This window comes from Limanda limanda, chromosome 4, assembly GCF_963576545.1.
Source record: "Limanda limanda chromosome 4, fLimLim1.1, whole genome shotgun sequence".
Taxonomy (NCBI): Eukaryota; Metazoa; Chordata; class Actinopteri; order Pleuronectiformes; family Pleuronectidae; genus Limanda; species Limanda limanda.
In genome coordinates, this window is record NC_083639.1 from 11349392 (window position 1) to 11362497 (window position 13106).

At 40.1% G+C, this 13106-nt stretch overlaps 1 protein-coding gene across 1 annotated transcript in view; it reads right to left on the reverse strand.

Annotated features, from left to right (window-relative positions):
* Positions 1–2352: 2352 nt before the first annotated feature.
* cdk4 (cyclin dependent kinase 4) overlaps positions 2353–13106 on the reverse strand; it is a 12041-nt gene continuing 1287 nt past the window's right edge. Inside the window, exons 2-8 of the mRNA XM_061070442.1 lie at positions 6846–7080; positions 6623–6758; positions 6279–6446; positions 5419–5528; positions 4398–4448; positions 4161–4296; positions 2353–3310 (exon numbers count right to left, since the gene is read on the reverse strand). Of these exons, the coding sequence (XP_060926425.1) occupies positions 3209–3310; positions 4161–4296; positions 4398–4448; positions 5419–5528; positions 6279–6446; positions 6623–6758; positions 6846–7063 (921 nt within the window). The 5' untranslated portion in view covers positions 7064–7080 and the 3' untranslated portion in view covers positions 2353–3208. The remainder of the gene's footprint in view (positions 3311–4160; positions 4297–4397; positions 4449–5418; positions 5529–6278; positions 6447–6622; positions 6759–6845; positions 7081–13106) is intronic.

Here is a 13106-nt window from a genome sequence, read left to right on the forward strand (position 1 = left end):
CCAGTATCCCTCCTCTGGAGAGCTCCTCTCGGTCACTGCATCCTCTCCTCCGAGCGCCTCATCCAATTAGCAAGTCAATAAAATGTGTCTGTGAGGCAGTGGAAGCCCACCAGCTCACCACTGCCCCTCCTCCTTTTCTTCCCCTCCTCTTCTCACTGCCACAGAGCCTTGCAGCCCCCCTGCTAGCCCTGCGTTAGCCTGCCGCACAACCAGCTCCACACACTGGGATCCAGCTCCGGCAAAGGGGTTGGGTACCACCGCCTTGCTGTGAGGTGTGGGTGCTAGTGATGATGATGGTGGTGGTCCTGGCCCACGCTCATCAGATTTTTATTTGTGCCGACACAACAAAAGAGACGAAAGAGAAGGAGAAGAAGGGGGAAAAAAACCTGAGCTCTGCTCCTGCCAATGCATCTGCTCTGTCTCCAGCTCTCTCTCTCTCTCTCCCTCTCCTCTCGCTCTCTCCTCTTCCAAAGCGATTTATGGGCAGCTCCTGATGTCTCTCTGCCTCCCAGTCTGTCCACTCTGAGGGAGGGAGAGGTGAGGATGCACACAGATGAAAAATGGGGATGTCACCGGATAACTAGAACAAGAATAACAATAGAAAAAGAAGTGGGCAGATGTGGAGGGTAAAAACTCATCGCTAAAGGATGGGAGATGGATTATTATAATACATAAGAGGAAACTGAAGATATTTAGGACACTAAAAGGTTTCGATAATTAGATGCAGGACAATAAGATAATATAGAGAGGGGAGGAAAATAGATGTGTCCTGGGAAGATAAATTCACAAAATAGCTACTAAAAAACTAGAAAATATTTGTTTACTGCACAAGCTCTTTTCAGGGAGAAGCGCCTGTCTTCCCTCGGTGCTTGTATCCTCATCATAAACCTGTCAAAATGTAGAAAATTATTTTAACATATAGTGTTAATCACTTTAACTTAATGCTCCATAAATGAATTGAATATGGACGAAGGTTGTGTGCACATAAATATTTCACATGACGTACTATGAATTTTAAGTGAACACTGCGAGTCTATTTACACTATGCTTTCACTTTGATCTACATTGTGTAGCAACATGTGGAAATGTGTGATGAAATAGTGCAACTATGACTAATTGATTATCATGGTATAAACAATAAGACGAAACAAGCAAAGGTGTTGGAGTTGTAACCTTGCTTGTTGCTGGGAGGATAATGTAAAGGAATAGCTCTACATTTTGGGAATCACTTGTTTGCTTTCTAGCAGAGTTAGATGTGGAGATTGAGAAGAGAACTAACTCTTGTGTCTGTGCAGTAAATATAGTTGCTGGTTTGTGAAGCTGGTTGGCTCAGTTCAGCAAAGAGGAAACAGTCTGGCTCTGTTCAACAGTCCTTAAATATAAGTTCGGTTACATATTTATTGAATACACAAACTGAAGCTGTTTCCTCTGTTTCCAGTCTGAGTGCTCATGCAATCTCCTCCTCGACAAAAACACTGTATATTTCCAAAAATGTTGCACCTTTCCTTTAATTTACTGCGTTGCTCCATCATGCTGAGCATGAATGTTTGCTGATGACAAACTAGTCACACGTGTCCACTCTAATAGGATATTTCTTATTGACGACAGTTGCATTTTGTAGTAGTATGATTCATTTTTTAGTGAAAAATTGTAATAATTTAAATTCCACTGATTTTAACAATCAAATTTATTTTAAAACCATAATGGAGGGTACTGCTCAACAACATTTGTATGTATTGAGCGTGACATATTTTTTAACTGTGTCTGAAAAGACACAAAAATGTTGTGTGCAATCTGTTCTTTTATTACTACAATGACAATAAAGACTATTATATTTTATTAAGTTCTATTCTATTCGATAGAAGTGGAGCTACAGTGGAGACAAAAAATGTGGAGAAAAATACAGGAAGCCTTCCCCATTACTACAAATTTCCAACAGTGTTGTGTTTCAAAGACATGTTGAGAAACCAGGCACAACGAGTCTAACAAAAGACACAATCAAGGTGCATTATGGGAGGAGTGGGATCCACTGCTTTTGGAGCTTGACATAGAGGAAATTGGGGACCGACAATCTGGATATCTCCGCTCCTGCTTCATTGATTTTTTGTTTAATGACATCCATCTCTTTCTGAGAGTCTTAACTTCATTTCATATATTTTGATAAACACAATAACAATTTACCTGCAAGAACCAAAAAATAACCCATTTCTGGCAGATGTTGGCAGCCACGTTCATGTTCCTTATTTTTATTTAGTCATTGTTAGATGACAGAAACTGTCTGGTGAGGCGTTTGAGTCTCTTTGAATTGTTGGTAGTATCCAATGTATTGACTTCACAAAATATTTCACTCAATTTCAGTTTTCATAGAATCACATTTATTCATGTTATATGGACTTCCACCTGCAAAATAATAATGATTCACAAATCAAGTCTGAATGTGATTAAAACTGTGTGTAGCTACAGTGCTGGTGGATTTCAGATGGTTTATAGCGACGAAAAAAATGTTGAACATAAACAAGATCCAACCGTTCAGTCGTCCAATAAAAGAAACAGTTTATTTTACCTTATCAGAGTATATAAGAGCAATACCGTTTTTTTTTGTAATACGTCTTTCATGTGCGTTTTTCGTTCTGATACCTCAGACCATTGTGCATTGATTTAAATACAGGTATGTGTCATACGTTTTCATACAGATTCATTTCTGCCAGAAACACAGTAAATTCACAAAAACGACTGCATGCCCGTTCAAACCCCCTGAGGTGGCTCTTCTGTCAGACTGTGTTCAGCCTGTATCAAGAAAAGGAGACACATCTGCTTCCCTCCGTCTAACTACTGTACAAAAGTAACAAGAGCAACATTTGAGAAGAGACGACAGACGTTTCGGTTCACGAGTCCCCGCTGATGAGACTGATACAGAAATCAAACATCTAAAACACTGGTACTGTCCTTGAAGACGTGACATGTTGACATCATTAACTGTGACATATACATGTTGGAAAGCCAGTGATTGTTAAGTTCACTCCTCTTCTGTTTTTTTTAATTCCCCTTTCTTAGGCGATTTGATGCAGATTTAACAAAATACGATTCCAAAGCATAACCTAGACATGTTGAAAGGTGACGCTGTGAGTGAAATTGAAATCCTTTGCGTTTAGGACCAGGTCTAAACTCAGGCACTGTTACCTCTCGCTGCGGGTTTCACTGAATCACTTCATCTCTTTGTCTGAGTCAGTGTCTCCACGTCGTGGAAATATGGATGTTCTAGGGCTTTCAGGGCAGATATTCGTTTCAAGGGGTCAAAGGTCAGCATGTTCTGTGGAGGAAACGAGGTGACAAGGTGTCATTGTCAAATTTAACATTTCAAATTAATAGTTTGGCATTTTGAGAAATATCGGAAATACTGTTATTCACTGTTTTGACAAGCGTTAGGTGAAGCTGAAGAAGCAGGTTAGCTTAGCTTAGCATGAAGCCTGGAAACAAAGCAGACAGTAATGCTCGCTCTATCCAGAGATAATAAAAAAGATGCTAACGAGCCCCTTTCAAGCGCATTAATTCATATGTTACAACTTGTTTATTTAACCCTGAAAAAATAAAAAGTTAAAATATGGCACTTTGGTAGACTCATCCCCTGTACCAGTTGCCAGGCAACCAGCAGAAACTCCAGGCTGTTACTGGTTGAAAAATGTTGAAAGAGAAAACCATGTTCAATCATAATAATGACTGTAGACCTTGTTATTTCAATAAACTCGAGTGCGTTTCTATTACTCATAAAACCTGTATTTTCTACATGACAAAAAATATGTCTATTTTATCAGAAAAGTAGTACTTCATGTACTTATATTTTTAGACAAAATGAAAAACCAAATCCAAATCCATAAAAGCTATGATTTTAGGTATATTCAATTTGTATGAGCACTATGTAAACGATGCATAAATAATTACTTCCTTAAATAAACTGCTGTACAGTCATCTCTTGCTTTAACCAGCTGATAATTAAAAGGAGTCACTATTTTCATTATTGCACCAGGGAGACTCTTGTGGCTTCTGCTGAATATAATCAGACTGAGCAAAGAAACTGAGGTTACTGCCCTTATTATAACTCTGTGTACAGCTGAGAGTACATCAATTACCAGGCAGGTATCACCACCTAAACCAAGTCTTACCAGCAAGAGTTGTGTCCCCTGCTCGTCTATCTCTGAAACAAATTCAGTAATGGGGCGTGGCACGAGCGAGGGGAAGTGTTTTCTGGAGAGCGTAACGTCAGTCGGCCACTCGTCCTCTGACGGCAAGCCGATCACTCTGAAACCAAAGATTACTGTCAGTGAACCAGCTGCAGTGTGAATCATCTCCCAGTGCAACTCCTCATCAAGCAAACGTGATGGGAAGAGTTTGTTACTCACTCAAAAATCTTTCCAAGCTGGTCCACTTCGGACTCTCCACAGAACAGCGGTCTAAACACACAAAGCGATTATTTAGAGGTTTAATATCTTCACCCACTTACCAACACCGCCATGCAATGTGTAATTTCCACCAGCAGATGGAGCTACTGTGCGTATCACTGGGCTGATATGGAAGATACTAAAATGCGTCACTGTGGCAGCCCAGTCACAAAATACTGATGTGTTGTCACTGTGTTTATATAGTATGTATTATATATAACATTGAGACCTGAGCCTCCACAGAATTGCTAATTTATAAGTTTGGGAAAAACGGCTATGGTTTAAATGCTGTATTTCAGCTTCATGGGTCCATCAGAGTTAAGAGTTCCGAATGTCCTAATGCAATACTTATACAGATCCAATCTGAACGCCCAGAGCCGCTGGTAAACTCAGCAGTTCTGTGTAAGAGTTTAAATCTGTCACTAGTGTTTCTTATACTGAGAGTCAAGCCCAGAGGTTTTTAACTAAACATTATAATCTAGTGCAAGACGAGACGAGACTTTGATATTTACCAAAACTTCCCCTAACCTTAAACTCACCTTAGCTTTAGTGTTTTAATTACATAAGCTGAGCAGCAAATAAGAGGCTGTACAAACAATAATTCATTTGCCCTACATTCCTTACCTTTGATTTATGGGCAATATAGAGAAAAAGCAGGAGTTTAATCAAACTCGTTTAGAGTAAATTGAATTCTATTTGATAAATCTATGTGAAACCCCCACCTTAGGGAAAAGAAATCTGCTTCTTTTCAATGTATTGACTCAGATCACCAAACTGTAGTGCACCGCTCTTTTGCCCAAAGCCTCTTTTCCCTTTTGACCAAACAGCAATAAATTCTGCTCATGTTATCTAATGATTATTTTTAGACCATGATTGAAACCCTGACGCAAGTAGAAACAAAGACAGAGATTATAATCTAATCATAAGATTGTAACCATATTGTGTCTGTGTTCATCATCTGAACGTCAGCCTGATGACTCACTTGCGTCGGAACATCTCAGCGAAGATGCAGCCGGTGCTCCAGATATCTACAGGTGTGGCATAACTGGACTGTAGCAGAACCTCAGGAGGCCGATACCACAGTGTCACCACCTGACAGACACAAACACTGAGGATGAATGAAAGAACCATACGGGTATTTGCAGGTTTTGACTGGTTAGTGATGAAAATATTTGTATATTAACTGAAGCATTTTGCAAAACCAACATTTTTGACATCTTCATTTCAAAGTGGCCAATATTTTATTTAATCTTAATACAGTATGAATTAAATGAATTAAAGAAATTAGCAAGCTTCTCGGTTTAGCTTAGACTGTGAACCAGGGCTGCATTAAACTCAGACAAAACATGGTAAAATGGTTATTAAAAGTAAATGGTGGTGCATGAACAGCCGGTAAAGATACGTTGCAAGTATGGCAGCTGAGAAGGTCATTCTTGGCGTTCCTGTGGAGGAAATGTCAGATTGACATGATATGGGTTTAATCTTGGCCTTTTTAAAATGGCGAGGATTACATACACGCCACTGCTGATTGGGCACCATGTCGTTCAACCCAGAGACAACAGAGCAAAAGCGTTTTGAAATTGAACGTGCTCCTAGTAAGAATTAGCTAGCTGCTAAACATCAACACGTAAGCACAGTCACTGTGAACATAGAGCTCCTCAGAGCTGCTAGCATGGTCAAATAATCTTTTGTTAAAAGGGATTCTTAAATATGAATTAAAATAGCTGAACTCAAGATTTGACATTCAACTAAAGAATTCTAACTGTATACTTTGGAAAATGGCACACATAAAATGACATACAGAAAATACAGAAAAACGACATGGTCCCGGTGTGACCTCACCACAGGAGTGAGAGCCATGTGGCAGCTGTAGATCCGGGCCAGTCCGAAGTCGGCCAGCTTCACCTGGCCCCCGCTGGTCACCAGGATATTCTCTGGTTTCAGGTCCCTGTGCATCACACGGTTAGAGTGAAGGAATGCAAGACCACACACCAACTGCCTCATCAGGTCCTGAATAAAAACACACACAGACATATTTTAAAATGACACCACATATTTCAACAGATTTAGCCTCGGAAAAAAGATTTTTATGCCTAAATAATAAAACACGACATACTTTCCATATTTTTTCTGCCTTGTGACTAACTTGACAAATTAAACAGTTCGGTTTAGAAATTGTTTCTCACTTTAATGCGGCCGGAAGCTAATCCGGGAGCGGGAGCTCTCTCGAGGTATGTCTTGAGGTCTTGGTCCACATGCTCAAATACCAGAGTGACTTTAGTCTCCTGGTCTGACCTCTTGGTGGCACACACATCCATGAGCCTGGCACGCACAACAAAAACAGAGACTTGTGTGAGAGAGTTGTCCACAGTGGATTGTAGAAAACTAAGGCTGAATAAAAACACTTACCTGACTACATTTGGGTGGTCAAACTGCTCCAGCCGTCTCAACAGAGCCACCTCTCTGACTGTGGAGATGGGCAGTCCATTCTGGTCTGTCTGGACGCGCACGCTCTTCAGAGCAACGAACTGCCCGCTCTCCGTGTCTCTGGCCTTATAAACAGTTCCGTAAGCGCCTCCTCCGATCTCTGCCACTGGCTCATACTGGAAACTGGTGGCGTTGGCCATTGCCAAGTTCAAAGAGACTGAGAGAGAGACACACACACAAAAAAAGCAGATTCGAAACTATAAATCCTGGTAATAAAAACAACTAATCTAATCAGCACAATGCGTTGCTCTATTATCTGAACTCAATTACCCCAGTGGGCAGCTTGAGGCTGCTGGGAATGAACTGGGACTAACTGGGACATCGCATCCTTAAATAACACACATCACTATAAGATACAATGTAACACAAACACACAACCACTTCCTTGCTTCTTTAAGCTCATCCCAAATGTTGATCAAAAGGTCCCTTGACTCAACGCTACAAATATAGCAAGTATAGTTGCAACAAAAGTAAATTATGAAATCACAACAGAGTATTGTAGAAGATACATTTGCTCCATTTATAAGAATGAAATGAAAAGAAAATGACGTGTAAAGGCAAGACACATAAAACATCAACAAATTAGCCCCAAAGCTCATAGATCTGAGAGAAACGGCTCCCTTGTATTACCGTTTGAGGGTTTTCTGTTCAGTTGTGTGAGCAGGTATTACGATGAACTCTCAGTGAACTCTCAAGCTGTGAGAGAAACTGTTGGATCCTCTGCAATAAAGACAGAGCAGTCCTCAGGCTGAGAGTAACACACACGCCACAGAAGCTGACTTCATTGCTATTTCCTCTCCGAATACTCCACATCCAAACTTAATGGAAGCTCCTTAGCAGCTCTTGTGCTTTTACATCCATTTTTAAATGAGTAGAAAATCTATTTTAAGTCAGGCTGCCTCTGATGGTGTTGACAGGGGATGCTTTCACTTTTAGACCTCATGAGTACTGCACATTTCAAATTTTCAATCCTTCTGCAGCAGCCGTGGGTTCGGATGCGACCCCAAAAATAATGCTGCAGCACTGCCTTTTGATTTATTCACTGACATGAATTCAGACTTTTGTGAATGCCTCAGCCTGTTACTTGGACAACACTGTCAGCGCTGAAGTTCTTCAGTGAGACATCGGCTGCAGGATTCATCAGTGTGAAGAGAGGAGTGAGGAATCAGTCACGGCAGCTTCGGACGTAACAAGCAGTAAATCACTATCTCCACTAAGAAAGACAGGAGGATATTTTCTTGTTCAAATTTAATCTGTAAATCTATTGTCAACCAGTGGTTACAAGTGTTGGTTCCAGTGCTAGTGTAGAGGCAGGATTAAACAGAGAGATGTTTTATAGCTAAACAATCTGCTAGATGTGCAAAGGAGCTGACAAGGCCATTCCTGCAATGTGCTAAACGTACATTTGCACTTACAACTAGAATTACTGCCGTGCAACAGTATGCCTCCGCTAACCCGTGCATATTTAGTCCCTCCAGGTGTTATTAATTTGAGTTATTGTATTTACAATAATGCGAGGTCACACCTTGACTTTAAACCGATGAAATCAAATAACTTAATATGTGCCAAATCTGGAAGCATTCTCTCAAGGCATTCCTAAGATAAGGTGTTCAAAGGCAAAAAAAATGGGTTCGTGAGATCACTGTAACTTTGACCTTTGACCCCCAAAATCGTATCAGTTCACCTGTGACTCTAATTGAACATGTTCACCAAATTTGGGGAAATCCCCTCAAAGCGTTCATGAGATAACATGTTCACAAGAATGAGACAGAGACAACCCAAGAACATAATGTCCCAGGCAGAAAGCTCATGGTGGGTAATATTAATCAGTGCATATTGTGATACTGACAACTTTCTAAAAATACAGAATAAAATATCTACATGGGAAATCTGTCAACTCTTTAAAAAGCTTTTTAATTAGTCTGTAACTTCCTCTGCCTTTTGGTGCTGGGCTGGGGGTTTACAGAAGGTTTATCTGAGCCGGCGGCTGCGTCTGAAAATGTCACCGGTGAGGAAAGTTAACAGAAAAGTTGTGGGCCCGAAAAACAATAACAATGACGCTGAAAGAAAGAAAAGCTCCACATGCAGAGGGGGAACTCCAGAGCCGGGTGATAATTCTCTCCACAGTTTGTCCCATCTCAAAATGCATGTAGTCATTCGTCCCATGACAGATATAAAGTATTTATTGATGCAGCTTTAACACACAATATAAAGGGGAAATAATTCTGTGTATTTCAATTACATCCTGGCAGCAGCAGTCAGCTATCATTGCAGCTAAGTGCTGGGGTTTTATGGATGGTCGTAGTGGCCTGTACTAGACTGAAGCCTCATCAGAGCTCTCCAGGTACTCAGGGGGTTGAAATATGTGACATATTTTAAATCATATCCGAAATGGAATTAATGAATCCTCTTCTGTATTCACAAAATGTTTTATAACTCATGAGCTGCAGGATGAAGTACCGACCTCCTCCAACAGGTCAAATGACTCACTGAATGAGACGCCATTTTAAAGCAAATATACTTGACATGGGATTTGTTGGCCAGCGCCCTGCCAGCACAGGAAAGACCTTCAAACACTCAACCCAAATAGCTTTCTGTTCCCTCGTCACCTGCCAGGCTTCATCCATCTCCTTCCTCCCTTTTGTTTAAGTCTCAGCCGGTCTAATCTGTCAGAGCAGTTTGCTGCAGGGGCAGCGAGCTCAGCCGGCTCCCTCCCTGTCTCACCCTGCTTACCTCAATTTACATCATCTAACACATAAAGATAGAATCATCCAAGGTTGTAAGTCTCCAGTTTTTTGTCAATTTTAGAATATCTTTATAGTTAGAATAAATTTAGGTAATGTTAGTATCTTCATATATGATCATTTGGACTGATATGGCAAAAAAATCTGATTTACTGATTAGGTATCAGAGAATGTTTTTTCCATTTGCCTCTTTTTAAATCTTCTAATGACAAACAAATAAAAACCCCTGAATATGCTGTTTGCAGCCTCTTACATGGGAGGTTTTGATCCTCAATTTTTCCCCCTAACTACCTCATCTTTGGGATTTGAACTGTCAACTCTGAATATCTGTATCTGTCACCTTGGGCTCTGGTAAATTGTTGTTTGCATATTCCACCATGTTTTGACATTTCATAAACTAAATGATGAAGGACACAATCAATAAAATAATGGGTTTATTACTCCCTAAAGACAATACTTGTTAGTTTTACACTGATCAGCCACAGCATGAAAAACAAACTGTCTAATAGCTCTGACTCATCCGAGCAGAAACCCCTGAAGGTGTCCTGTGAGTTGAGAGGGGTCTCCATGGATCAGACTTGTTTTCCCATCCACAGATGCTGGAATGGACTGACATCTGGAGAATTTAGAGGCCAAGTCAACACCCTTCTTTGTTGTGTTCCTCAAACTCTCCTGAAGAATTTTCACAGAGCAGCAAGTCCCTTTATTCTTCTAAATGCAGCCACAACAATCAGAGATTATCTTTAGTCGCCGTGTTTAGGTAGTGCAACCATGTGGATGTTACTTAAACAAGTACCCACGGGTTCCCAGCAGCATCCCACTGCCTGTGCCAGTTTGACGTCTTCTCATATTACATTCTGGAATCATCTTCCAGAAACACAACGGTCTGCATGATATAGGATATAACGTGATTCTTCAGACCAAGCCGACTTCTCTCATTGCTCCATGGTCATGTTCTGATGCTCACATGCTGATACTAGGTGCTTTCAGTGGTGGATACTGATCTCTCTGCAGCTACACAGCCTGGCATGGAGAAAGCTGTGATGCACTGTGTTCTTACAGATTGCTATGGTAGCCAGCAATATGGTTGTCACTGGTTTACCGAATCTCTCCAGTAGGATAGGACCACACAGGCCAGCCTTTCCTCCCAACATGCATCTCTGCGCCTTAGGCACCGACTTTAGGTTTGGACCACATTTGAAGATAGTCCTTCATGGCATTCTGGAGATATAGTGGTCACAAGAATTGGACTGACAACTCGATAACATAGTGCCTCGGGCCACTGGCTAATATCCCCGGCATGGAGGCACACAAATATTACTTCAGATATTAGGAGTTGGTTATTTGAATGAAAGCTTCATTCACGTGATGCAATTTTATTCTACATGAGTGCATATTGTGAAACTGTCAACCTTGTGAAAACACAACTGAAAAACTGTTTATAAAATGTGAATAAAATTGTCGTTCTTTGGATAGGTACAGACCACTGTGAACCAGGAAGACCCCAACAGGACCAGCCATTTTGGAGACTCTCTGATCCAGACATGTAGACATCGCTCTCTGGTCTTTGTCGGTCACTCAGATCCTCACGCTTGTCCAATTTGATATGTCAACTTCAATAAGCAGTTCACCTGCTGCCCACATGCCATTGTAACAAGATAATCAATTTAATGCTGTGGCTGACTGGTGTACATGCAACTCTGATCGTGGTAAGAAAAATGTCAACTTTTAAGAAAAAGTAAACTGCAAATAGAAAACATTTCAGTAATTTGCTTATTCAAATAAAATTGAAATAGACAGAGTCACTGTTAAATGTAGCAGTAAATTTTCCGTTCTGGTCTGATGGTTAAGATTCAGGTGATTTGGTGAATCGTATATAAATCCTTTAAATCTCTCAAGTTATTAAGTGCAGTGTTTCTGTGCTGCATCAATACTGGATCACAAACTGGTGAAGTGAACCTGATGACAACAGAAACATGTAATAGTCAAAGGGTTGAATAATGCTGCTACACAACAGTTTTTGAAGGTGTCAACTGGCAATATTAACTGTAGGTAATAGAATGAAGTTATGCTGCATTTTTCATGTTGAACGCACCACATGTCTTCCTCTTATGCAAAGAGTTGAGTAAGAGGTTCTGAGGACAAGAAGCTGTCAGCATTCTTGTTCCTGCCAACAAAACTCATGTGGGAACTCAGCTGTGAATTAACCTTTCCCTCCTGCAAAATATGATAAAAACCCAAGAAACATTTTTAATGCAACACTGTGTGGACCACTTTATTTTTCTGAGCAGACTTTGCTTTTCAGGGACCTTTATTAAAAATCTACAATAACTTGTCTTTAATAGAGATCTGTTTTTAACTAAATCATCACAGCTTTTCAGTACTTGTGACCGTGTTTCATCCAGATCCTGAAATACATCTCGAGGCCACCATTAAACCATGACTTTACTACTGAATGTCACTACATATATATTCAAAATAGGAAGAAAAAGGTTGTGTGGTTGTGTTATTCTCTGGTGGCAGGAATCTAAATTGATTAACTAATGTTCTAAATATGAAGAAAAAGTGTTTATTACATGATTTTAGTTTATAATTACACACAGACAACATTCTAAGCAACCTGCATTTATAAAACTGTGGTGCATATTTAATAAAATATGAAATAATGACAGTGTTTTAATTTATTTATTTACGATGATTGAACTACCTCAATATTCAGAAAGCGTTTTCTTGATTTCATCTGGGCTGTATATTAATTCATTTAACCTCTGTTTATTGATTTGTTGTCTTGCTTATTGAAGCACTTTGTACCTGGGCTTTGAAAGGTGGGATCTGAATAAAATGTATTGTATTGTTATCAGACGAGTCTATTTTCTCATTAAATCACAATTAGGATGTTAACTTGTTGTTTTTATGTCAGTAATACAGAAACACAAGAGTAGACTTCTTTGAATTCAGAATTCTAAAATATTGATATAGAACAAAATTAACAAATTCCAGGTAATTGTAACATAAAGAAATTAAAAGATGTTGACTGTTGACTTCTCATATGTAATGTAATTTATAAGCTGTGATGATGTCACAGTGCAGCACTCGTGGGTAAGCTCTAGTCATCCTATACTACAAATCATTTTCATATGTAGACTGTTCCATATGAGTGCAGTCACAGCTGATTTGGGGAGTTTACCATCAACTCATTGTGAGAGTGCAACATTCCTCTGCAGGTTGTGTGGCAACAGCTGTGGGAGGCAGCAGAGCCACAATAGAGCCACAAAGTTTGACAAATACAGAAATACTTGAGAGAGAGAGAGAGAGAGAGAGAGAGAGAGAGAGAGAGAGAGAGAGAGAGAGAGAGAGAGAGAGAGAGAGAGAGAGAGAGAGGGGGGGGGGGGTATTCAGAAGGTCAAAGTGATGAAAGTCACTTTTACAGTTTGAAAAT